Source organism: Triplophysa rosa, linkage group LG21 (assembly GCF_024868665.1).
Source record: "Triplophysa rosa linkage group LG21, Trosa_1v2, whole genome shotgun sequence".
NCBI lineage: Eukaryota > Metazoa > Chordata > Actinopteri > Cypriniformes > Nemacheilidae > Triplophysa > Triplophysa rosa.
Window position 1 is genome coordinate 12,805,162 of NC_079910.1, and position 26,546 is coordinate 12,831,707.

Consider the following 26,546-nt stretch of genomic DNA (forward strand, 5'->3'; position numbering starts at 1 on the left):
TTCAGCCACACTCATCTCTAAAAAGTAATTTGATCGGTCCCACCTTCTGTGGATAAAACACGGATACAAGCACGGCTTTTTATGCTCAACTTGAACAAGAAAAAAGCATCCTAAAATATGAAATAAGTGTCATAAAAACCATGTAAATGTACCTTTTTTACACATTATTATACACTAATTTCATGTTTTAACAAAAGTTATAAGTAAATTGCTTGTGTTGCTTGAAAATGTATTGCTTTAATGAATGTTTTGCAGATAGAACCTTATAATTAAAAAAAGTGATTTTTCAGAATCTGAAGGTTCTATCTGCGTTTGACCTGTTCCAAAAAACCCCATTTACAAATTTCAGAAAATGTTGATATTGTACATTTGGAAAACATTAAGGGTCTCTGTCTTTTTCATGTATAAAAGAGATTTGTTCCTCATATCATTTTTGCTATATGAAATGCAAAAACTTCAAAGCTCAATCTCTCAAAACTACTCAGACCGCAGATAGAACCTTATAATTCCAAGGCGACGATTTACTCACCTTTGAGTTGTTCAAAATCTGAACACAGAGAAATATATTTGGAAGAATGCTTATAACCAGTCAGATTTTGAAAAAAGTATCCTTTTACCTAACATAACTGAGAACACAACGAAATACTGTATATTTAGAAAAATGTTTGTAATATAACAGTTCTGGGGCACTTTTGACTACCATAGTGGAGAAAGACTCAATCGTGCCCAAGAACCATGTATTTGTTAGAAGTTTCACTCCAAAGTTCTAAAATAAAGCTGACCGGCAATGCTCTTGGCAGGAATCCCATGACACTTTAAGTGATAGTTCACACAAAAATGAAAATGATTTCATTATTTACTCACCCTCATGTCATTTCAAACCTATATGACTTTCTTTCTGCAGAACTCAAAAGAAGATATTTTGAAATATGTTGCTAACAAAACAACATTGCCCCCATTGACTTCTGTCGTATGAACACAAAACAACTGAGACATTTCACAAAATATCTTCCTTTGGTTTTGAACAACATGTCAATAAATGAAGACAGAACTTTTATTTTTGGGTGAACTGTCCCTTTAAACATAGTCAGTCGTTTCGTGTCACACATTGACCACTCTCAAGACCAGGTCTTGATGCATTTGTGGGTTTCCCTTCGATCGCAGCTTCCCTCTCATCTCTATTCCTCCCTGGTCTTTTCTTGCTCTGTCATGTTAATTATTAAGGCAATTTTATCCAGTCACTGCATCTGGTGCCCTAAACCCTCCCCTTCCCATCGGTCACACATATTCCTCTCTAATCCATGGGGATGATTCGTTCCCCCATCTCTCTCTCTCACTTCCTCTTTCTTAAGATACAGAAGCGTACGAGCGTTACTTGATCCTGAATCCACTTTGACATCAACAGTGGCAGGAGTGCATCGCATGCATATGAAGCCCACGCCCCTGCTCGCCGCACGGGGGAGAGCGTCTGTTCAAAACGGACAGAGCGTGCAAACTGACCCACTCGAGCACCTTTATAACATTTAGTCTAACCCACAGCGAGCGGGTGTCTGCATCCCACTGCTACAGTGTGACAGTCTGTCACTTTACACAACACAGACTCCAGCCATGTGGTTAAAAATACTGTCTGTAAGGATGTGGCATGTTTTATATATAAAGAGTAAACCAGCGGAACTCAAGAAAGCTTTGTGAGGCTGTTCGATGGGTTTTAAAAGTTGTTAGGGTTTTGGACAGACAGAGCGTGATGACTTGGAAATGCTCGCAGTTAATTGTATACGTAGATTGCTGTAGAGTGTGTGTGTGAGTGAGAAAGAAAGAGAGACCAGGGTACTACCCATGCTTTTTTAAGGGTGCACCTCTTGCTTTGCATGGTGCACTAGGCAAGAAAAGTAAAAAATATATATTAACTGTATATATGTAGGTAGTGTTTTATAGAAAACATTAAACCTCTGAAACTTTGTATCTCCATTTTTCATTTCTTTTCATAAATAATTACTATTGAATATATTGCATATTGTATATACTATACTATCACCCTTCATGTTTGTCTGTTGGTTATGCAAATATTTAACCAATAAAAATTTATTAAAAAGTTCTTGCCAACTTTGACAACACAATGTTCAATAATTAAAAAAATACTGTGCTTTTTTCTGTAAAGTAGCAGTTTTGGAAGAATGAGGTTTCCACCTGAAGGCAACGATATATTTATTTATGTTTGGTGAGCAATAAGGTTAGGGTTCCAATCCAAAGCTGACATTAGTTAAAAGCAAAAATGGCAACTACTTCACAGTCGTCAATCAGCATTTTCGGAAGAAAAATGGAAATGGACAACTCCTTTTATGTTCCACAGAAAAAAGTCACACAGGTTTGGAGTGACATGACGATGGGTAAACAATATCAGCATATTCAGTTTGAACCAAATGATCTGCAGAAGATGCGACCCAACCTAAATATCTACACATTTTTTAAAAATCCACCCACAGAGGACAGGTCTCTGACAGGTCTCTCTCTCTCAAACGCACTATAAGCGTGAGCTGCAGAGTAAGAGGATTTCATTCATCCATATTCACTATATTGGACAGACTCGAGCAGTTTCTCGGTCAGCATGCACTGGGGACATAAGCTCGGGGTGTGAAGTCACTTTCTTGCTTGAATGAAGTCTATCCTGCTGCGCCTAGAATAACTTGACACTTAAGGATCACACCATTAATTGCAGTCTTACAATGCAGACACTATGAATGGAAATATGTCAATACATATGCAAGAAAACAGCGAATTAACACCATACAGACTTTTGCAACTCTGCCTTAAAAAAGATAAAACACTGTGATGATATCAGATGTTCATACTATTGTACTTTTAATATATACTGCGATACTAAATGATTCTTTCTCATTTATGATGTTATCCTTTATGAACATGAATAATGGTTTTCCGTTTGTAACCATGTCTTTTATTTGTAGTAAGACTATAGTAACCGCAAATTAACCATGTTTTTAATACAGTAACCCTAGATTAACTATGGTATTTGAAGTTAAACTGTGGTTATCCAAAAATATCCGCCAAAAAACATGGTTACTGCACTTTTGCTATAATAGAACCATGGGTAATTTTACCAAAGGATTGATTGACCATCTACTGTAAAACATGTCCAAAAAACATGGTGACACTGTACATGGCAGTGTCACGGCAGCCCATGGCACTGGCATGGCACAAAAATGCAAGTACTCATACAGTAGGTACTTTACATGATGGAGGACAATGAGAAATTCATTGAGGACACACTTTAACCTCATTAGGTTACTCTCGCCATCTCCCTTCCTTTCACCGCCCCTCTCAAGAAAATACAGAATCAATAAGGACATCAATATGAGCTCAGAACACCCATTCAATATTCTCAAGTCTACTCCAAAAGATCTCAGCACACAGTTAATTATGTTTGTAGACCTGTTAAGGCTGTTAGGAAACGTTTCATATGTATAACCAAATCGTAGCCTACGTAATATGACTGTTATATAAAGTGGCAAATTAGAGTGTGTTAAAGTTCTGATCAACATTCCTCCATGCAACATATTAAATGTATCTGTCAATGAAAAACAACCGTCTTCAAGTTCACCATTTCTATGATCCATATTATAAAAGCATTTGCATGGAGACATGATGCGCGCTTACCGTGCGTTTCACAAAGCCAGAGAGACGGATGCTGCGCGCAGGATCTCCATCCTCTTAATACACTGTACCGCTCGCATAAGAGAGATGAAAAGCTCATAAGCTCTTCTCTTGTGCACGGAGGAACAGACCGGGCATCATGGCTGGTATTTCTCTCTTAGATCATCTGGTGTGAAGCGCAGTCAGTGCCGCCTACTCTGGATTGAGTTTAGAGACAGCAGAGGCAGCGACGATCGCTCACTTTCTTCTGGCATATGGAGCATGTGATGGAGAATCAGCCCTCCATCTGCGAGAACCCGCTCAGCGCCACCCATCGGAAATAAAACTCATGAAACTAATGACTTCCTCTATTGGCCGCCCAATGTAAATTAAAGCGTTACAATAGACGACCTCATTGTGTAAGACATAGCGAAAACGAAGAAATAAAACGATCTATTTTAGTCCCACAATTGTTACGATTTTGATAATATAATTAGTTTCATACTTTGTGTTTTATAGTTATAGTTACAGCCATAGTTTGTTATTTCCTAATGTTTTTTATTATAATTATTTTTTTTATTATAATTATTTTTTGTTTTGTTAATTTATTAGATTATTTTATTATTTTTATATAAATATTTCGTATTAGACGATTTCAGCTGCAACAACATAAACGTTGTGAGGCCCAAACTTAACTTCCGGTAGACCTTTGCAAAGAATTATTAACTGTTGAGTAGTTTTAATTTAATTCATATAAAGAAATATTCATATAAAATAATATAAATATAAATTAAAGAAAAAATAAATTGTTATATTATTAGCACCTAGCCAGACTATCCAGAATATACACCAAACACAGCCCGGATATACGTTGTTGTATAACATCTATTTGAATATTCAATTATAATTTCATTTAATTGTATATTTAAAAAAAGTTCCTATTTGCCCATCTTATTTCGGTTCTGCAGTTTGTTCTCTGCTTGCCTTATTCATTCTGTATGCCCAAAACTAAATTGCCCCTCTGAGAACAATAAAGTTTATTTTATTGTACTGCATCCATTCCTTCATTGGACTATATAACTCTTTTTTGTATTCCGCTTCTGGAATCAATACGTGTAATCAAATAAAGCAGTTACACTTTACATGTGTATTCAGGGTGTATCACAGTATTACCTTGTACTAAGGCTACACATGCTTGAAGGGATACTTCACCCCAAAATGAAAATTCTGTCATCATTTACTCACCTCCGAGTTGTTCAAAATCTGTATAAATGTCTTTGTTCTGATGAACATAGAGAAATATATTTGGAAGAATGCTTATAACCAAACAGATCTCAACACCCATCGAACCCCATAAAAATTACTTTGTCATTTTTTTGTTCTGTTCAACACAAGAGAAGATATTTTGAAGAATGCAGGACAGCAAACAGTTCTGGGGCACTTTTGACTACCATTGTATTTTTTCCTACTATGGTAGTCAATGGGGGACAAAAGCTGTCTGGTTATAAGTATTCTTCCAAATATCTTTCTCTGTGTTCATCAGTATCCCTTTAATAAGCCTGAGTTATTGTAGGGCATTTAAAGGGATATTGTACCCCAGAAATTAAGCTGTCATCATTTACTTACTCTCATTGTCATTCCATGACTTTCTTGCTTCTGCACAACACACACAAAAAAGATATTTTAAAGAACGCTGGTAACCAAACAACATAGGCCCCTATTGACTTCCATTGTACTGACGCAAACCCACTAAGACATTTCTCAAAATATCTTATTTTGTGATTCACAGAAGAAAGAGTCATATGGTTTACCCGCACATTGTTATTGCTATTGTTATGTTAAAGTGGTGCTATATAGCTTTGAAAACACGTTGTGTCCTTTTATGGCTTTTATTAAACAATGCAGTTTTATGCATACATGTAACATTTCACAAAAGACATGCTTTGTTATAGTTATAAGATGTTATTTGACACTCATCCATATGTTGCCGATGTTGCCCAGAGAGCAGTTTCATGGCTATAGATTCCCACTAAAATAATCAATGAGCAACTCACTTTCTCTGAGTACACTTTAGATTGCCAACAGCTTTTACGCTCCTTTGTCTGAGTCTCATTGTAGCCTTTATTTACGTCTGGCTCACAGCACAGGTCTCGTCTGCTGACCAGCCTGTCAGTCTGCATTAGTTCCTACCGTTTAAATGGTGTACAATACAAAGCTCCAAAGCTCTGACCCTCCATTTAGCAGAGCGCACACCAGCACATTTAACCGAAGGGAGAAAAGGAGACCTCCAGGGTCTCATCAGATACTGTTACTCTTATAAGTACCGTATAAAACACTTTGACATTATTGCCACAGTTGCTGTTTAACTGTAAATGTTGGCTGATCTTTCCCAATCTGAAGATTACAGTCAATGTTTCTAGGCTGTGGTTTTTCACCCCATTGGATGGTTTGTGTTTGTTTTTTTAGCCACAAAAGTTGCACAAAAGCCCTCTGCTTAAACCGTACATTACTTTTATATTTCCTGTAGAAAATAATGAGCAAAATCTATTAACAATAAAGCAAGTACATGCATCTCTTACTAATGAATAAGTAATAGTAGAACAGTATCTGCAGTTCTCCTGTTCAAAAATATACGCTATTACTATTTATAGGGGTTTGGTATAAGCACTTTGTGTGTGTGTGTGTGTGTGTGTGTGTGTGTGTGTGTGTGTGTGTGTGTGTGTGTGTGTGTGTGTTGGAGGGATGCTTTTAAGAGGGGAATCAAAGGCTACAGTGATGTAATGGGAAGTGAAGTGTTCTACAGCAATCCAGCCTCTGTGTGTAAAAGATTCATCACTTTGCTTCATGTTCACAGAGAGGAAAGAGTTGACCAGCACGGGGAGGAACAGCTTTTAAAGGTTTTTCTATAATGAATCAGCCCAGACACCGTCACAACTGTATGAAGGATCAAGAAGGGTTCGCAAATAGCAATCGATAGTGAATGGAAGATTTTGAAAGTAACTTCATCCTTTATTGTTAACACATGTCATGTTTATTGATGTGTGTGAGGTTAACCTATGTTTTGACAGTATTAAACTTTGTTCATTGGGAATGGAATATGAAAGGAGTGATGGAGAGAAAAGAAAGGATTGTAGATTGTAGATCTAAGCAGTTTTGGTTGGAGTTTTGGAGATGTTTCAATACAGTAAATGATGCCGTTCGGGTCAATACAGTTTAAATAAACATACATGAAGCCTAAAGACAATTATTAAAAAATATATGTTTATTATGTTTTAAATGTAACAAATGTATCTTCGGTTTGCTTGTTTTTAAAAATTGATGGAAAAAGTCCTAATTATTTATCCGGTCATTAAAAGTATACTGCAGATTAGAAATGCCATTGTATTTAAACTTGACCTTTCTTACAATATCTAAGAGTAATCGGCCACTGGAGATGTGTTGAATGAAGAATCCACTTTTTTGTTATCATGCTGAATCAAGATGAGGTTTTGAATCACAACCAGCAGGTGGCGCTTTGGCTTTATTTATATTTCAATGTTCACGTCTTCTGCACAGTGTACAGACTGACCGCGTTTGCTGTATAAACTTCTTGAAAAGAAATAAATACATATAGGTGCCACTAAACACGTCAACCATAGTTAATACTGTAAAACTGTGGTAGCTTTATAAAGCATCATAAAAGAAAAAATACATCTCTTTTATTTCTAGTAACTCAGGTGATATTTGTAGTTAAACAAAATGAAAAAAAAATGTACAAAAAAAAATATAACAATATACAACATGGTTAGGTCACAGTATGGTTAATTTTCCTATACTGTTGGGACTTCATATGGTTTTACAACAGCAACAATTGTAGAAACTCTGTTTTGGGGGGAACTATAGTAGGCTGTACTGTGGTAGCTACACGTTTGTGAGTGAAACCGCTTTGCATAAATCGTTTCAGTTTTTAAACGAACCAAAACACACTGCGTGAACCAGCAATGTAATTTACATACGAGTGATTTAAACACCCCCCTTTCCCTACCCCACCCCTCCCTTCTTGCCCCGTCTACCCCTATTCTTCTTCTGCCTCTTTCTTTCTGCTCCACTCACGGGCGAGTCTCGCGCACTGGGCTGCCCGTGTTCACCACACACTTTGCACGCCCCGCTTTAAACAATGAGAATGGAGGCGCTTTGTGTCGGACAGAGATTGACTCGCTTCTCTGTGTTTGTGTAGTACTCTCTGCTTATATTCGGGATCACGTTATATCGCTTTAACACACAATGGGGTGCTGCAGCGGACGACGCACCCTCATATTTCTGTGCACGTTTCAGTTGGTGAGTTTTTATTTATTTTTCATCAAATATTGTGCGTTTGACTCGCTATGAACACGTTCACCGTATAACCACACGTGCGCTGTCTCGTTTACAATGCTCATGTGGTTGTATTGCTATGTTGCTGTTGTTACTATATTTACACAATGAGTGCATTGAGCCAGCTGCTGTGACACTTTTCTGCTCGCTTTTGCGCTGTATGTCTTTTGTCTTGAGTTAAGTTGAGCATGAGTTTTAAGTGCTTGACCCACAGAAGTAAAGTGACCCAGTTCTAGAGTTGTAAAAGTGATTTTTATTGCCTGAGTGTTTGTTTTCAGTCGTAGGCTACTGCTGTTACAGTTGAAGTACATTGTACATGAAGTTTAAGTTGTTTTTTTCGGAGCTATTGGGGTTTTGGTCATCACGTGCCATTTACATTTGTTCTTTGCACACTATCACTCAATATTGGAATCAAATGTGCTATTATGATGAATAACAAATGGGTAATTCCAGTGTTATGGATGTGACATTTTTTGAGTCAAAAAACTTGAAATACACATTCTCAGAGAATGTATTTATTACCAATATATTGAATTATCTGCTTATATTTTACTTAACCCATGATGAACCCAGACATCAGAAAAAATCTTTTCTGTTTTAAAAGAGGGTAATAAACATGGGTTATGGTTGTGACAAAAGAGTACGCACGTTTTTGCAGACGACATACTTTGTAGCATTTCTTGGAATTTACATGTGCATACCAGAAGCAATTACAACCCAAGAAATGGAGAAGGGATGAACCTTCATAGAACATAAACTATGGACCGTTAAGGATGTGATAATTCTGTGATGGATGTAATTCAGTTACCTGGGCAATCATGTTTTAAAAACAACAAAATATGTACTATTTACTATCTTATTCTTTACTAAATCTTGATTTTTTTCTTAAGGTTGACAGACAATTGCATGGAGTTGCCCAAATTGTTAGTCACTGTTTGAATTGAGAATGCAAGATGGTTTTAAACAGATTCTCATCTCCATTTAAGTCATAACGACCATTAGACAAAAAATCTGTCTGGGTTGACAGATGACAGCGGAGCCCACAAAATAGTTATGTTGCACATCACACGTGTATTAAATGTATTAGCTAAAAATATTTCAAAAAAATCTTAAAGTTAAAATCAGTGTCCTTAAAATGTGGATAATGGAGTTACCACGGCATACATTTGGAATAATATAGATTTAAATCTACAAACCTCACAAGGGGCTTTGTGTCCTTGTAGCCAGTTAAATATGCAAAGACCTTCAATATATAATTTCCTGATCTTTTCAAAAACCTTTTATAAATATCTGACAAAAATGAAGGCTGTGAAACCTCACAAGAAATATATGCTTCATTCTATCTCATCTGCGTGTGTAATCGTTTCATTTTTAACAGTAGTTTATTATGTAAAAGTGCAATGCGAGGACTCCAGACTCGGCGGTTTGCCCCTCAGCATTACATTGATCTGTTTACACTGGAGACAGAGTTGGCGGGAGCTTTCAGTGGTTAGTCATTAGTTAAATATATGCATGTTCCTGTCAAAGAGAGATATTCATTTCTCCAAGAAGCTATTATACTGTAATTGTCGCTTCATCTTCGTGGCAGTTTGCTTTTGTTCATCGTATACTTTGTGCCAGCTTAAGTGTTTCTAAGAAGTTGTTTGTCAGTGAAATGCTGTTTTGTCTTAAACTCTTCTGTTGTAAGTGGCTGATGTACTCATACATCATGCTGTTTCATTGCATTGCAATGCATTGAATGATAGTAAAATAAGACTGCTATCGACACTGTGAGGTACCAACTTCCTTTTCTTTTCCAATCCCATGATCCCCTTGGCTCTCCGCTTGATGCTCAGTAGGTGATATCCATTCTTCCAAGAATCCTCTCTGACAGGGGCATTAAAAGGCCGCAGACACTTGCCCCCTTAAGACTGATGTGCAACACAACTTGGCCTGCTGTCAGACCTTCTGCCAGCTCTGAGGATGACAAGGCCCATCTTCCTTTTATTTTAGGCACCCCGGGGGAAAAACATTCTTTGGCTTTGATGTAGTTCTGCTCTCTGGCTCTCTATAAGATCTTATTATAGCGATGTCAGAGTTTATCAGACTAGTTGACAGTCGCCGCTGTTACCACAGATACTGTTCCGAGTGACAAGAGAGAAAAACGTCACAGGACAAGATCAGTTTTTAGAGATGATTCCATATTTGTGTTTTTATTCAGCCTCCCTCAACTACCTGTTCCTGTCCTGTGTGCTCTGAGATGTAGCCTACACACCTGTTTCTGCGCAGGATAAGAATAGAGAAGCAGATAAACACAGGAGCATGAGAAACACAGGTGTACAAACGCAGATACACACACATAAACTCATGCTTGGGACTTCTCAGGTCAGGCCTGATGGACATCTGGTTTGGGTTTTTCCTCTGTGTTAGAGGTAATAGATGAGGAGTTACTTTAAAGACACTTGAAGTTGTCATCGGCTGGTTTAATGAGCCCTGGATGAATTTCCCTGCTCTTTTCTTGGAATACTCTGGTGCATAAATCATCTTTTTCCCCGATGTATGTCACAAATTTCCACGAAATTCAGGAAGACATGGTTAACCTTAGGTAGACCCACATGAAAAGAAACTATGGTGTACCTATAGTAAACTGTAGTACATTTGGGTATACTTTTGTATATTGTAGTAATTGCTTTGTTACTGTATACTTCAGTATTTTGTTGTATTATTCATATTAAACTGATAAACTTAATATTTACGATAAATACATGGTATCTAGGAATTTTACTACAGTTTACTATAGTAAACAGCATTTTACACGTGGAGAGTCTAATAATGAGTTTTTGTTAAATATACATTTCCATCCATTTTGTTAACAAGCACATTGAATTATTATTAATCAACTATTTTCTATTTAAAATTTAAATGTAAATATTTTATAATTTTTTATCATTTATAATTTTTTTATAACATTTATATATTTAATGTTTTTCTTTTAATTTGTACTTAATAAAAAATTTGACTCGTTTTCAATCTTCTTTTAATCTACTATTTACAGGCTTATTAAACATTTTTGTAAATTAACATTAAAATAAAAATGCTGTTATGTTCATGCTAGCCAATGTATAAAATAATATGAACAAATACAGCAAATTAAGAGACCATTTCAAAATTATTTTCAGTTTTTCTAAATGTACTATTTATATGTGTTTAGGTAAAAATGATCATTTTTGTTTCATTCTGTGAACTTCTAACAATATTTCTCCCAAATTTTAAATAAAAATATTGTTTCTATTTGCAAAAAAATAAATTGAATACTGCAAAGAAAACAAGATCATGTTCATATCAAGCAATACAACAGCAATATTTGTATGTATTTAGGAAAAGTTCAAAAATGATATGTGATAACCTCGATTTCTTTCACAGTTTTCATGTGTCTTGTCGTGCTGTCAGTCTTTCTCAGTCCTGTTGGATGACTTTGTCACTCCTGAGGTTTGATTTTGTTGAAATTCAACAGACACTGGACTGGAATGACCACAATACATCTAGAAATGCTGATTAAATCAAAATTTGGATTTTTTTTACGGCTGTACAACCTTATTGTGTTACTGAATTAAGACTGAATTTTCTATACAACAAAGCTAATATGGCGACTAGGGGCTGTCAAGCTGCAGAATGACAACAAAACACCATGAAAAGTAGTCAAATCAACTCATGTGGTATAAATCCATAGCTTTGAAATTGAAGCCGGTTGGAATGAGCCGATGAATAAATGATTTTGAGTGAACTAACCCTTTGTGTAATCGACGTTAGTGGTTCATATTGTGTTGTGTAGAGACCACACACACAAAACACTTACTCTTTCAATAAACTTCCTCCACTGTATATCTCTCCTACAGACACAGAACAAAGTAGGACAAAGTAAACCAGAGAGCTTTTGAAGTGAGCCAGAAAGTAAAGCTAATCGGTCAGAAACGGAGAGAGCTGCACTTGTTCTCTGGTTATTATAAGAAAGACATTACTGAGATAGATGTGTAACGTAATGGTGTGTGTATGTGACAGCTGCTGGAGAATGAAAGTGATTGATGAAGGATTGTGTATAATAGATGGTAGTGGCTTTGACCTCTTTATGCAGAGCAGAGCGATTGGTGGAGACTAGATACAATAATGAGGTCAGAATGAGGCTATACTCTGACTCCTGACCCATGAATGCACATGACCGCTTAAGGCCTGAATTCCTGAACGGCTATGGTATATATACTTATGAACTATTCATAAGTGCATTACGCAACATCACCACTAGATGCCGCTAAAAACTCTACATTGCTCCTTTAAAGTCTTATACTTTCAGAACAGTATGTTTTTATTTCTTACCCTATTGACTTTCAATGTGCGTTCATTACTGTAAACATGATTTTTGCTTGCAAATTTTTTCTTTTGTGCAATTTTTTTTCAATAGAGTTCAAGCTGTATTGAACTCGTAACATTCTTCTAAGGTAAACACACAACCCATCCCATCCATAGGGAAAGGTAAAAGTGACATGTCATGTGTTTTTACCCTTAACCCACCGCTGAGACTAACTAAACAAACACTGCTCCCCGTGGAAACCAGAAATCACGAAGTCGACTTCGCAAAGTCCCTCGCGGGAGGGCAGAAAAGAGGAGAGGACGGGGTAATTTGTGGTTTAGTTTGCTGGCGAGGTGTCATTACTGGGGCTACAGGGGTTCACTGGTTATGTTGATGGAACCTTTTGCCCTCCTGTAAAGGTTAATTTGCCCCTGTTGGCTATTCATGACAGCTGGGGAGATAGAAACACCCGGCAGTTTTACGAGACTTGACACCGGCCTTTATCTGGCAGACAAATGAAGGCAGAAACGTGCGCTCTGTTTATTAGCTTATTTGCATATTATCCGACATCCGTCCATTCAACGCCCAACGTGCATCCTTCAGACAGACAAGAAGATTGATTATATTTATAAAACAAAAGGTCCGCCTCTTCTTTTCCTCTCATTTGTGTTTCATTAACCAAGTTTTCGTTAATGTACTGAAGCTATAATAAAGTCTAATTAGCTGAATAAATCAGAATGAGACGGCGGTTAAAGAGAGACTTTACACCCCTAATGCTTGTAAACAGGAGAAAGACTATGGAGTTAATCTTAAGTTTGAAGTGTTTTGAATATAAAAAAGTACAATTTCTTTCTTTAGTTTCAAGTTTCTCAAATAGTCAGCAAATCTTTTTTTTTTTTGCTGATTTAAACATTTGATAAAAATGTTTTTTGGCCCTATTTTAACACAGGGGGTGTGGATATTGAAATCGAGTGTGGCTAGAAAACGTATCCTTCTCAACATGACCTCAGGGTAGCAGACAGCAACAGACTTGTATATTACGCATCCACTAATGACATTATTTGACAATTACTTTTTTTTAATATGAAGGTTACTCCAAAAGCTTCCCAGATGTTAGTTTTAATAAAAAAACGTATGTTTTTATTGGCTCTCACCCAAGATGCCTACTTTAGTGAACTAACCATCCTGACCGAAAAGTCATTTTATAAACAAGTGATCTAAAATGTTCACATACGTGCACCAGGAGGACCGGCGAAGCATCTTACTTTTTTCTTCATTCAAATGACCTCATTCAGATTCCAAAGAGTATAGGTACTAAATTGGCTCTATAAGTAAGCCCACTCACACACATAAACCCATTCTTCTAATGCATCCTCAGGAATGCCTGCTGAGGAGTGATGGAGAACGTGCCAGATGAGGATTCTCGCCAGAAAGACTGCAGCAGTGCTAGACTAACAGAATATAATGATACTACCGGTGTTATTATTAGAACCTTAGGACAATTGAGATAAATGACATTTCTCTGTGAATCCATGGCTCTCTTTCAAAATATATATAAGCTGCCCTGCTGTCTACTGCCTACAGGCAGCTCCACTGTAAAAAACAGTAATATTCCGGAAGCTGGTTTACCACAAAAAAGCAAAAAGATATGTTTTTCATTATTTTACACCTGACTTGTAAATTTGCAGTCTGTTTCTGTAATTTGTCATTTTGAACAAGATTCTGTCAAATTAAACATTAAAATTACAGTTTTCATAGTGTACCTTCAGCTACCAGCCTCTCTGAAGGACTGTAATCAGAATTTGCGCTGTAGAAAAAGTTTATGCTTGAAAAATATATCTGTGGAGAAAGAAAAATAAACAAAATTTTCGTAAAGTTATATTTTAGGGGCTTTTGCCTTTATTGGGACAGGACAGTTGAGAGCAGACAGGAAAGCGTTGGGCAGAGATGGAGCGGGACCAGGAAAGGGCCGGCGAGACGGGAATCGAGCTTGTGTCGCTGCGCTATTGGCGCAGACAGTAAAATTATTTAAAAATAAACTAAATTTACTTTAAGTAAAGTTTGTAGTACCAGCAAAGAGAATGTAACAGTGGGTTTCTGACCTTTCAAGGATTAGAATATGTTGTAGTCATCTAATTTTGGCTAAACAGTGCAATGCTTATTGAATCATTACTCAGTCTTGGAGCACCTGTTTGCTGAGTACACAACAAAATGCTTTGAAACCGGGTCGATTGATGCTTTCTCTATGGATATTGACCAGTTTCTGAAAAACCGAAGAAGCTGGTATTGAGTACAGCGGGTCAGTCATTCACCCGGATGCTGATCAATAGCACTGAAGGGGGAGGTGACACTGATTGTACAATACTCAAAAAAATCAAAAGACAAGAGAAAGTGAGCCAACAAGGAAGAGACAACTAAATTTGATTTATTTTTTAAAGATTGCAAGAAAAACTGTCAAGAAGAGTCTATTTTTATGCTGGTGGGAGAGACAGGTAGATAAAGACACAGGCTTTAAACCTATTGAGATACCAACCAACATCATTTTAAGGGCTGCACTGCATTAGATGTATCATTAAAGAATTACAAAATCCCAGTATGCATTGCATATGCATGTATCATACACAATGGCGCATTAAAGGGATATTTCAAAGGCAAAACATGTTTTACTCATCCTCAAGGCATCCTGACTGTATATGACTTTCTTCTTGAAGAATAATGCAGTCGGAGTTATAATATATATTATAATGTATACTTTTTCTTCCAAGCAGTAGAATGGGAGGGAATGGGGGGCAATTTTTTGAAGCTCCAAAAAGTGCATCCATCGATTAAAGAACAGCTCGACACGGCTCTGTGGTCTTAACACAGGTCTTCTGAAGCGAATCGATGCATTTGTTTAAGAGAAATATCCATATTGAGAGCACTAATAACATTATATCTAGCTTCAGTTATCCCTCGGCTGCGGCTTGTTTTTCCGGCAAATGACAGTGACGAAAGCTCCCGCACAAAGGTGACAGTATCCTAATGGATCAAAACGAAAAATGCCAACGGAACTTACGACACGCCTGCGTCATTTGCAGGAAAAAGAAGCCTCAGGTTCACACGCAGCCAGAGGCTAGACATTAACGTTAATAGCGCTCTCAATATGGATATGGATGCCTTGAGGGTGAGTAAAACATAGGGAAATTTGCAAAAAAAAAATTTGTCCATCAATGTTATATGTTTTTTTTCATTTTCTTATCAATATGGGCTTATCAAAGGGCAAAATGAATCTCAAAAGTGATAAAGTCTTTCTTACACATTCTTGTTCTCATCTGCGCGTGTCTCTAAATCTTTCTCTGACCTGCTCTGTCTTCTTGAACGTGTAAATTATTGACTAGTGAGCGATTCATCATATGGGCTGGGGGCTAAGAGATAGGGGCTATCTACCCCATCTTACCATCACTGTTTAAACACCAATTAAGAAGCTGAACCTCTGAATACAAGAGGGCTTTTCTTGCCACCCAAGCACTTTCTGATACGTGGTGGCCAGGGGGTACGCATGACAGGTCTCCAAAATTATGCAGTTTAAATGAAGCTCTGGAATATGTGGTTTTTATATATGCCTTTGCAAAGAGGGTAGAGAGGTCTGCAGTAAAGGGGACATTTCTCTCAAATAGAAATCAAATAAAAACTGTCATGATTTTTTAACCCTTTATTTATTAAAACTTTCTTCTGTGAAACACAAATAAGATATTTTGAGAAATGTCTTAGTGGTTTTGTGTCCATACAATGGAAGTCAATGGAGGGTCAATGTTGTTTGGTTACCAACATTCTTCACAATGTATTCTTTTGTGTCCTGCAGAATGAAAGAAAAATGATACAGGTTTGGCATGACATGAAGGCGAGGAAATGATAAAAAACAACTTTCATCAACTTTCATTGAACTATCTCTTTAAGTATTCGATTATAACAGCCTAAAGTTAGGTTGACTTTCCACCTATTTTAGATGCCTTTTGCTAGCATCCAGTGCTCATTTCTGAGCTAATATTTCAATGAAAAACAAAAGCCGGCCAATCAGATTACAGCCTGTCAATATTTAATATGCATCGGATGCTCCGTAAACGGACTGTGACTGTCCATTCCAGACTGAGACTAAAAACCTGTGAACATCTACTCAGATGTGGGTCCATTATCAGTTCCTTCTTGCTGACAATGAGGTCACACATCTCTGCTGTCTCTTTTATGCTTTTGGTTAGTGTGTTTATATATGTGAGGCTTGTTAGGTATGGATGGATTTACTTGCAGTGATAAACAACCCCGTATTTTGTTTACTTGAAGCAAAACTCTATTTGAATGAATGTGTGTCACAGTTTGTATCTTGATTCGCATGTTCTGGCTGAAAGCCACCGTACAGTATGTTTAACAAGCTGTAATCACATGCTCATGATGTTCTAGTTAATGGTTTCATCATCTGGACAGTTGACTGTGATCGGAGCAGGTAATCACTTTACGGCAAATAAAGAGGAATTATGATGGATTTTACAATGTTGAAGGCCACGGAGAGTTAATTATAACACACTTTGATGAAACGCATCCTGGCAGCTGTTGTGTTTTTGCTGTGGTAGGAAAAATGCAAACTGTGAGTTCAAAGAGAATGTGTTAGTTTTATCATAATCTCTGGAATACAATTCATTTAGTCATTTTTGCTGTGAATTAATGTTGCGTTTGAAGTGATTTTCACAGGTCAAAGTGTTTCTGTAACTGTATAAAATTAAAGCTCTTACTGATTAGAATCCTACAGCTACAGAAATACTTGAATTTTTGTGTGCAGCATATTAGAGATTAGTTACAGCGGGGGTTGACCTCATTGAATGGATTCCAGCTGGGGTCAGAGAGCAGGGAAACACTGAGAAACAGGGGTCATGGAAAGAACATTAAATGGCTTTGGGTTTAATTGATATCTTTGTGTTTGTAGTTTGTACTGCAGACGTGTTATCAGGGATGGAAAGCAGAGTCTGTATTTTATCAGTAGGAAGGATGGGCGACCTCTCTTATGCAGACCCGTCTCTCTGATGTGGATGACAGAAGGGTGGGGTGTATGGATAGCTGGATTCTGTCACGGGTCATGATCTGGAAATCACACCCTTTTTATATAACACAGAGTAAGGTGTGGTATACTATTATAATACTCTTATTGTTTCTTTAGTATGTTATTCCAGAAACCAAAAATGAGCAACCTGACATATGTAGAGCGATGGTGATGAGAACATGATGCCGCCTGTGCCGAATTGAACAATTTACATTTATTCCGAATCATGCTGTGCCCAAAAAAGTTTGTATGGGCAATTCCATGTAAAAGTTTTTGCCAAAGCTTTTCACCATACTGATGTTAATATTTGGTGGTTTAAATACCCATGTGCAGTCTCCCTTATTAAAAGTCCATTGTATGAAATTTAGCAGCATCTAGCGGTGAGGTTGTGAACTGCAACCAACGCCTCACTCCACTCCACCCCTCCCTTTCGATGCACTACAGTAGCTGACACAAGACTAAAGGTTTTTGCACATACAGTCCAAAATTTTCGTATGCGTTTTTTCGTATTTGGCGCTCGTTTGTATGGTGTCCATGAATTGTCAAAACACCTTTCAAAATCCTTGATACAGATGCGAAAAACGCAAAAAATCGAACCCAGTCCGAATTTTTTTATGACAGACGAAAATATCGGAGGCAGTGTGTAAATGTGGTTGACCCAACGTGAGGTCGTATTTATTTTTTAACGTGCAAATATTTCGGACGCAAATTTCGGATTCTATGTGCAATGGGCTTAAGATGTCGTCACTTTTTCGCTTCCTTGCTGTATGAGATGACGTATTTACGAAATGCGCTCTGTAGAGCAGTTTGTCAGTTTAGGGGTACTGTAGAATGGCGAAATTCCATGTAAGGGGACCTGCGTTTCGTTTATATTATATTATATTATACTGTAATACGATTTTTATTATATTGCATTTCTATCAATAAATCCTCCAACAAATTACACATTGGACCTTTAAAGTTTTTAAAGCATTTTTTTTGCCATTTTCCATGGTCAGGTAAGATATATATATATATATATATATATATATATATATATATATATATAACAGTACATATTCCTCATATACGGGCACATGAAAATTTAAATATAGTGACTATTTTGTGTTTTCTAAAGAGCCATGCCTTCTCCAATTTGCTTCTGGTTTGCACATTTTAACTCACAGAAATCCTACAAAGAATGTTGTCTCCTAAACATGCATCGTTTTTTTGTCACATCCACAACGCATTCATTTTTCTCTCTTTTAAATGGAAAAAACTTGTGCATAGACTGATATTTTTCTGATGTCTGGACTTGTTTATTAAAATATAAATTGATGGTTCAAAATATTGGTAATAAATACATTCTCTTAGAATTTATATTTTAAGTTTTGCCTGAAAATGTCACATCCATAACGCTGGAATTGCCCAGCAATGTAAAGTCTGGTCATTTAGTCAACCAGCTTCATGAGGTGCATTCTGGGATGCTTTTTAAACATTTTTGAAGGACATCTAAACTCGACCACTAAATAAGTGAAAAATATACTTTTGTAAAGAATTTTTCCACACATGCCCAATATTGGTCTACAAAAGCATTCAAGCTCAAACTTTATATCAAATGGTTTTTATAGAGACCACTAAAACAGGCCAATTTTAAGTGTGTTCAAACTATTGAATGTCACCTCCCAGAGATTTTTTTCTAAGCAGCTGTGTAGACTTGAACAAAGCATCTTTTCGCCATTTCGTATGCCTTAGAGAGAACGAAAATGTTTCTCACTCTCTTATTTGTCCTCGTTCCCAATTCTACCCACGTTCGCACTCGCATCAGTATCTTCACCAGATGATTTAAAGGCTTACACGCGCACATTTATAAGATTTGCGCCACTTTAAACAGATGATTACCGCAGCGGCGCATGACCTCGCGGTAATCGATCAGGGACAACAAAGCAGCATTACGCAAGTTGATTTGTGGGCTAGCTGAAGCTAATCTAAGGGAAATGGCTGGTTTAAGGAGCGGGAGTGAATTTGATATGATAGAGCTCGGTATGCTTTGCCAGGAACCTTTGCTTCATCTTTCAGCTTCTAAAAGCATTCAGCCATTCCAGCATGTGCTAATGAATCCCACAAGTGAGAGAGGAGCGGAACATCCTCGTTCTTGATCATTAGCGGTTTAGTGCATGTGTGAAACACTAAACACGCCATCTCTCTGCTTCTCTTATATCTCACACTTTAACTTTATAGAGGTTCAGATATAGAGATGTTGATTTGTAGTCGTGTTTTTATGCTTATTATAGTAGCATAAGTCTCTGTTAAAATGAATTGTCATGGTCTCTAGGGATGTAACGATTCCCTCAGCTCACGATGCGATTCACGATTTTGATCTCGCGATTCACGATTTTGATCTCACGATACGATTTAATCACAATTTTTTACAGAATGAGTTAAAATGAACAACTGTGCTTTTATTATTTCTCTAATGCTGAACAATTCTTTGAAACTAAATATTAAAACTAAATTACAGTTATAAAACAAATTCCAAACCAAATAAAAAACGAATAATACTTTATTAGTCTCTTTAATATAAACAAACTAAGACTTTATCTGTGCTTTTCCTAACTTTTACTTTTTAAAGAAATATCAGCATTTCCACATTTACCAAGTTTGCAGGAAAACAGCGGCCCCTGCTGTTCAAAACATGTACTGCGATTTTTATAACGTCTCAACCGACTTGAATCGTCACATATTATAATCGATTTTCAACCGGCTCACGGTGAATCGTTACATCCCTAATGGTCTCTCTTGTGCGTTTGTGTTAAGCTTTTTGTGTGGCGCACAAGTTTCTAAAAGGGAAAATCACCGTTTTTCTAGACTTTGACAATCAGCAGATTCCAGAAGCGGATTAGCCTAATTCCAGCACTAACAAAGTCTGTCTTTCTGAATGGATTACTAATGCGTACTAATTACGTGAATTTAAAATTAATGGTGCTAAGTGATTCAATACTATCCCGATACTTGTGTGCCGATTCAATATATATTGTGATAATTGAGAATTGCGATTGTTTAACTATTGCAATTCGATATTACAATTTATTGTGATTTTTGTTTGCCACACATGGACTAACATTTGAGAGGGATGGCACTGGTGGCACCAGCCCGTAACTTCATAGCACATTTTTAACAAATAAAATGATTGGATGCTGCTTTTTCTACAGTGATTCAAATACTGGCCCTGCCACAAAAAAGGGATAAATAATGTCTAGCTATTCATATTTCAGATACTTTCAGAGACAACTAATCAGTAGGGCTGGGTTTTGCGACCAAATTTGATTCTTATTTATATGGTTTCGATTAGATTTCGATTCGATTCAATATCGACTAGTTATCAGTACTTAGATTAAAATGCTAGTTTTGCAGGCATGGAATCCACATTTAAGTATATATGCTGGTAACTGAAACTCTCCTTGCGTGTCACCATTGCATATCTCGGCTCCAAAACATTGATAAGATTGTGAAAGCCCTCGTTCTCAACTATCACGTATGGGCGTAAATCCTTGCAAATCAGCATTACTATAGCGTCAGTTATTTTCTTAGCGCGAGGTGAATCTGACTGAAATTTGCAGGCAAAAGCAACGTCTAGCCGTTGCTGTCCAGAATCGTATGAACCAGATATCGCGTCAGGGTGACATCTCGACAGGTGGTTTCGAAGGTTTGTTGTGTTGTTGCAAAATCGTAGCTCTTGCGGGCACAACTTTCAAACGACAGTTGTTTTGTCGACCTCACCTTTGCCGTCATTGCCTTTAAACATAAAGTGCTTCCACATCAGACTTTAATTTAGCCGGAGCTGGGGTCCATTGGCTACCGTGAGCTTCTGCCATGATCCGTCCCCCTCTCCCACTTTTTATTTGAATTCGCTTTGTTTTAAATGTATCAGCACGAGTGATTGCTACATCTTCAGGAAGATAGGCGAAGTACAGATATCCTTGAACTACAGCACGCATTAAGAATCGATTCGGGATTTCCCAAATCAATATTGTTTCATTAAATTGAAGATCGATTAAAATCGAAGAATCAATATTTTTTACCCAGCCCTACTAATCAGTAAGTAATAAATAATTACAAACTGTTGACAAAATGTTTACTGTATATGCTCTCCATATACAACCATGCCATACACAATTGACTGCAAAATCTGGAACTCCTACTTCTAACTATAGGGAGGCTCAGAGATGACGTATTTTTGTATGCAAAACCCAGAAGTGAGTTAGCATTTTAATCCAAAGTCTATGGGTTTTTTGAATGGGTTTTTGGTAAATAGCCTGAAATAAGGTCTGTGGTAAACAAAACCTCTAAATTCACTTTTTATTCTATGACATAAAACACACCAATTATAACCCGCTTGTGATTTTTTAAAGCTTTATTGTGTCTTAAAAACGGTGGTTGCTAACAAGTTGCTAAAAGCGACTACTTCCTTTGGCGTGAACGTTAGACATCATCGCGCATATAAAGCTCACAAATAATGCAACATGGGCACAGATCTCTTAAAACGTAGATGCGGATTCATTCACAGAGTAATTACTTGCCAGGGAACACATTTTTTATACTGGATTTGAAAGAATTGTCGGTGGCTTGGTGGTGGTGACGTTGATATCGAGCGACCTTAAGTGTAGTCTATTTATAGCATCGTGTTAACTTTTTACTTCTGCTGATTGTATTTCGGCTTCAAAGGTAACAAATGTCGTGTTAATTCGTAAAGATTATCTTGATAGACGAAACGTGTAAACATCATATAAACCTTTGTTAATCACAGAGCTTATTTTTTGCGATCTTGCAAAGAATCTGGCGGGTACATAAGTCTATAGTAGCTAGCGAGTGAAGATGGGGGTTGCCGAACCAGTGGTGGTCTTGTAGGCCAAAAGCACAGTCTTGAATTTGATGCGAGCGACTATATATAGCCAATGTAACTTAAAGAAGAGAGGGGTGACGTGCGCGCTCTTCGGTTCATTGAAGACCACTGTTGCCGCTGCATTCTGGATCATCTGTAGAGGTTTGGTTGTGCAAGCTGGAAGTCCAGCTAGTAGCGCATTGCAATAATCCAGTATGGACAAGACAAGAGCCTGGACTAGGACTTGCTCTCTCTCTCTCTCTCTCTCTCTCTCTCTCTCTCTCTCTCTCTCTCTCTCTCTCTCTCTCTCTCTCCTCTCTCTCTCTCTCTCTCTCTCTCTCTCTCTCTCTCTCTCTCTCACTCTCGCTCACTTTCTCTGTGTGTTGTTCTGTGATCACTTTAATGATGCTCCTCCTGTTTCTCCATCTCTTCATCATTCCTCATTACAGGCTTTCCTTTCATTCTCTCCTCTACTCATCCATCACCTACCTCCTTTCTTTCCTGTCACAATCTTCCCCCATTACTGTTTTGTGTGATCAGCTCCTTATGTGTGCTTCGCACATTGTCCAAGATGATCAGCTCTGATCAAGCCATCATTCATACACTTAATTGTATCTGCCAGCTCAAAGCTCCACAATCCCCTGGCACTCATGCCGTCATAGGATGCTGGGCTTTGTCTGTCTGAATTTTGTGTTTTCTGGCATTTAGTTCCGAAATGTCAGCAACACGGGACAGAAAGAAAATAGAACAGGACTCGTTTCTATATGAAGAATCCAGACTTTCAGGTTTATTTATTCAATTTCTTGCTTTGGATGGAGTCAGCAAACACCAGGCACTCAGACAGCGTCTGTTTTAATAGCTCTGTAGCATTTAAGCTGGAGATTTCTGAAGACTTCTGATCGCTTTCCTGTAGCTCAACTGCTTTACTGATCAAATGTATAGACTGTCTGCAGTGCAAGGCAGTGCGTAAATGATGGATTGTGTTTTGGGAACAAACATAAAAAAGGGATAGTACACTCGAAAATGAACAGAAATTCTGTCATTCCAGATCTGTATGGTTTATTTCGTCTCTGTAGCACAAAAGTGGAGGTTTTAAAGAAAGTTTAGCTGTTTTCTGTGCGATTAAAGCATGTGAAAGCACCATTATATATTTCTTTAAAAAAAATCTGATTTGAGGTGCATTTGTGGTACTTTCATGGTTATTACTATTCAATAAAGAAATGAAACCATCACCTCGTGTGCAATGTTTTAATTAAGGGTGAAAGTCATTGAAAAATCAATGAGGTCCTCCTCCCGTATAGACATATTACTGTCAGTCTGATGAAGAAATAAGGCAGAATTTTCAGTCTATTCCACTTGACATTTAATTAACCTAAGATTGTATGATTCTCACTGTCAGTGTGTTTCAGTTAAGGTGTTAGACAGGGTTCTTTTAATAAGACCGACAATAACGTTTGCATTTCATTAGCATATATCGCAGCATTCTCTGGCGATGCAGCGTTCCACCATTTCTTCTCATTCATCATTTCACAGCATGTGCTCTCGTCTAAACACTGACTGAATTCTTATTAAACCGCTCTTTACCACAACAGAGGCTGGACGATATACTTGTGTTACATATTAGTGCATGTATTAGCATGTAGGTATTTGGCAATATGTGTTAGAATGATAAAGCTTGAATTGTTCGATGTGTAGAGTTATTCGAAATGTTGCTGGATTGTATAAAGGCCACTGCATTTTCTTATTTGGATATAATGATTTAGAGCCACATTTAGTTTGTTTGAAAAGATCCAGCAAATGGTTAATGCAAAAACTTGTTGCTGTTGAGTTTGTGAACCAAAATCGCTTTTCTCTTCTGAATTTCTCGTTTTTATTATGATGATTTAAAATTGATCACTTGCTACATTAATCTTATGTTTTCTGAGATGCAAAAGAACAGTGTTGTTTTATAGTTGAAATGATTTACCATGGGTCAGTTTTAATCTAAAGACTTGTACACACCTGGACGATAATCGCACACGCTTATCGGCAGCGTTTTTCAAGACGTTTTTCGGCATTCATACCCAAACGATTTTCACTAGCGATGAGTGAACGTGCAAATTCACACCCTGACATAGATGACGCTTAATGAAAAACAGAAATACCCCGGTACACAAGGTGGCGCTGCGCAACTTTATGCTTCTGATATTCGCTTGTCATGCAGAAGAAGAATTCATCTTGCTTCCTCTTCATAAATGTGTGCTCGCCAAGACCGTTTTGTGCTTGAGCGCCACCAAGTAGGGGTGTAACACTCAGAGATTTTCCTTTTTTAGAAGTGTTTTGCATTTCAAGAGTTTGACACATTTGAGTTCCTGCGTCAAAAATTCTTTCATAGTCCTCCAACCAAAATGATCAAAGACAAAAAGTTAAAAGTTAGTTGTCATGCAAATGTGTTACTCTAAACTTGAATTCCATAACATTCCTCCTCTAAAATATTCATCTAAAGATAGGCTCTCTCTCTTTCAGATGGTGGCATTAGAAAGGCAGGTGTTTGATTTCTTGGGCTACCAGTGGGCCCCCATCCTTGCCAACTTCTTCCACATCCTAGTGGTCATCCTGGGCCTGTTTGGCACCATTCAGTACAGACCTCGGTACATTGTGGTGGTAAGTGCTGCTTCTGACTTTTCTTTACTGTGGTAACAGGATGAATCTCCTGAGAGCATGTACAAGTCAAACTAAAAAATATATATATAATATACTAAATATACTATAAACTATATTTTGCAAAAAAGTTTTGAGTTTATTCAGATATTTATTCAGATTAATAAGCATTTAAATAATATGTAGTCATGTTTTCACATATAAAATAATGAGAATTTCAAGCAAAATGTAGTTTCTTATCTTTTGAATTGTGGGGTCAAAAATGACCCGACATGTTTTTGATACGTTTCACTCAAATCACAGCTTTTGGATGAAAGCAACAGTCGGTTCAGATCTATTATTTAATGACAGACAGTTTTCAGAAAGGCTTAAATGCAAATAATGCTTTGCTGCACATGCAAATCTGCTTACAGTTGATCAAAGAAAGCAGTCCACTTATCTGCTTATAAAGCGCTCTGGCACACATCTTCACAGTCACTGGACTGGCCCTCATGCTCCACACACTCTATGGCATTTTAATCCCCTAAATCTGCAACCAATTAGCATGAATTAAACGGTTAGAGTCCAGCGCCACTCAGTTCCTCGCTCGGTCAATCCGTGTCGCATCTTAACTTCAACTTCACAGAATCACTATGATTATAAAGCCTTTCGTTTTGTTTTATGAGATAGGCGAGCGAGCTGTTTGGATATTTAAATAGCAATGCAACATCTCAAAATAGAAAAGAAAGTGAAAGCGTGGAAATATTAAGACACAGGTGCAGGATGTGAGTAAGCAGCCAGGCGCTTCTGGGAACGGTGAAGGAGCTTTGCTCAGGCTTGTGTCTGTGTGATGTGTTACAAAGGCTCTTCCTCGCTCCCCGACAGATTCAAATGACACTTGTCGCAATATAGCAATGATTTAACACCTGACTCATGCCGTCTGAGATTCATCATTTACCTTCAGGACATTCATCTGTGGAGAGACGGAGATGTTAAAGTCTGCGGTTTATCTTCTCAGTACTGCTGATCTGCTAATCTGTTTGTTTTTTCTGAGACGGTAGACACAGATCTAGTAAATGAAATGTTGTCTTGAACAAAATATTTGGGTTGTTTGTTACATTTTGGCCCTGTTCATTTATGCATTTGCCAGGCGCTTTCATTCAAAATAACACAATCAAGCTACACACACGATAAAAGAAAAAGAAAATTCCTGTCACAAAATACTGCTCTGATCTTTTTATATCTCAATAAAACATCCCATTGGACACGAGTTTAGTTTTTAAAAGACCCTTTTGCTGTTTGGGAAAAAATATTTGGGAAAAGAATATCTTACACAAGTCTCAAGATGGTCTTCCTTTAGGGAGATAAACAAGACATTCTGTTTAATCTTCTTATGAACAATGTCTGCTCTGTGATGTTACAGAAGAAAACAAAGACATATCTAGCCTCGTTTAACTTCTTTTCTTTGTCCCTCGCTATAGAAAAGAAAAATCACTTTCTTGCAGATATTTGGATTAAATAGAGAGCATACGAGGGCACTTGCTGCTTTTGAGACCATAGACCTATTTCCTTGGAGCTCCAGAAAAGTCCTTAAATTCTGTGATTTACAATGATATAAAATGATATGAAATCTAGTCTATGATTCAAAGTCAGAGAACAATTCTATATGTCTA

At 37.3% G+C, this 26,546-nt stretch overlaps 2 protein-coding genes across 3 annotated transcripts in view; one reads left to right on the plus strand and one right to left on the minus strand.

The window, feature by feature from the left end:
* Positions 1–3,943, minus strand: part of LOC130571840 (uncharacterized) — a 47,429-nt gene extending 43,486 nt beyond the window's left edge. Inside the window, exon 1 of the mRNA XM_057363101.1 lies at positions 3,673–3,943. The gene's annotated coding sequence lies outside the window, so the exon portion shown is untranslated. The remainder of the gene's footprint in view (positions 1–3,672) is intronic.
* A 3,769-nt stretch (positions 3,944–7,712) lies between these two features.
* The window catches only part of nkain4 (sodium/potassium transporting ATPase interacting 4), a 54,947-nt gene continuing 36,113 nt past the window's right edge, over positions 7,713–26,546 (plus strand). For both annotated transcript variants that reach the window (XM_057319964.1, XM_057319965.1), the window contains exons 1-2: positions 7,713–7,965; positions 24,760–24,897. In XM_057319964.1, the coding sequence (XP_057175947.1) occupies positions 7,912–7,965; positions 24,760–24,897 (192 nt within the window). In that variant the 5' untranslated portion in view covers positions 7,713–7,911. The remainder of the gene's footprint in view (positions 7,966–24,759; positions 24,898–26,546) is intronic.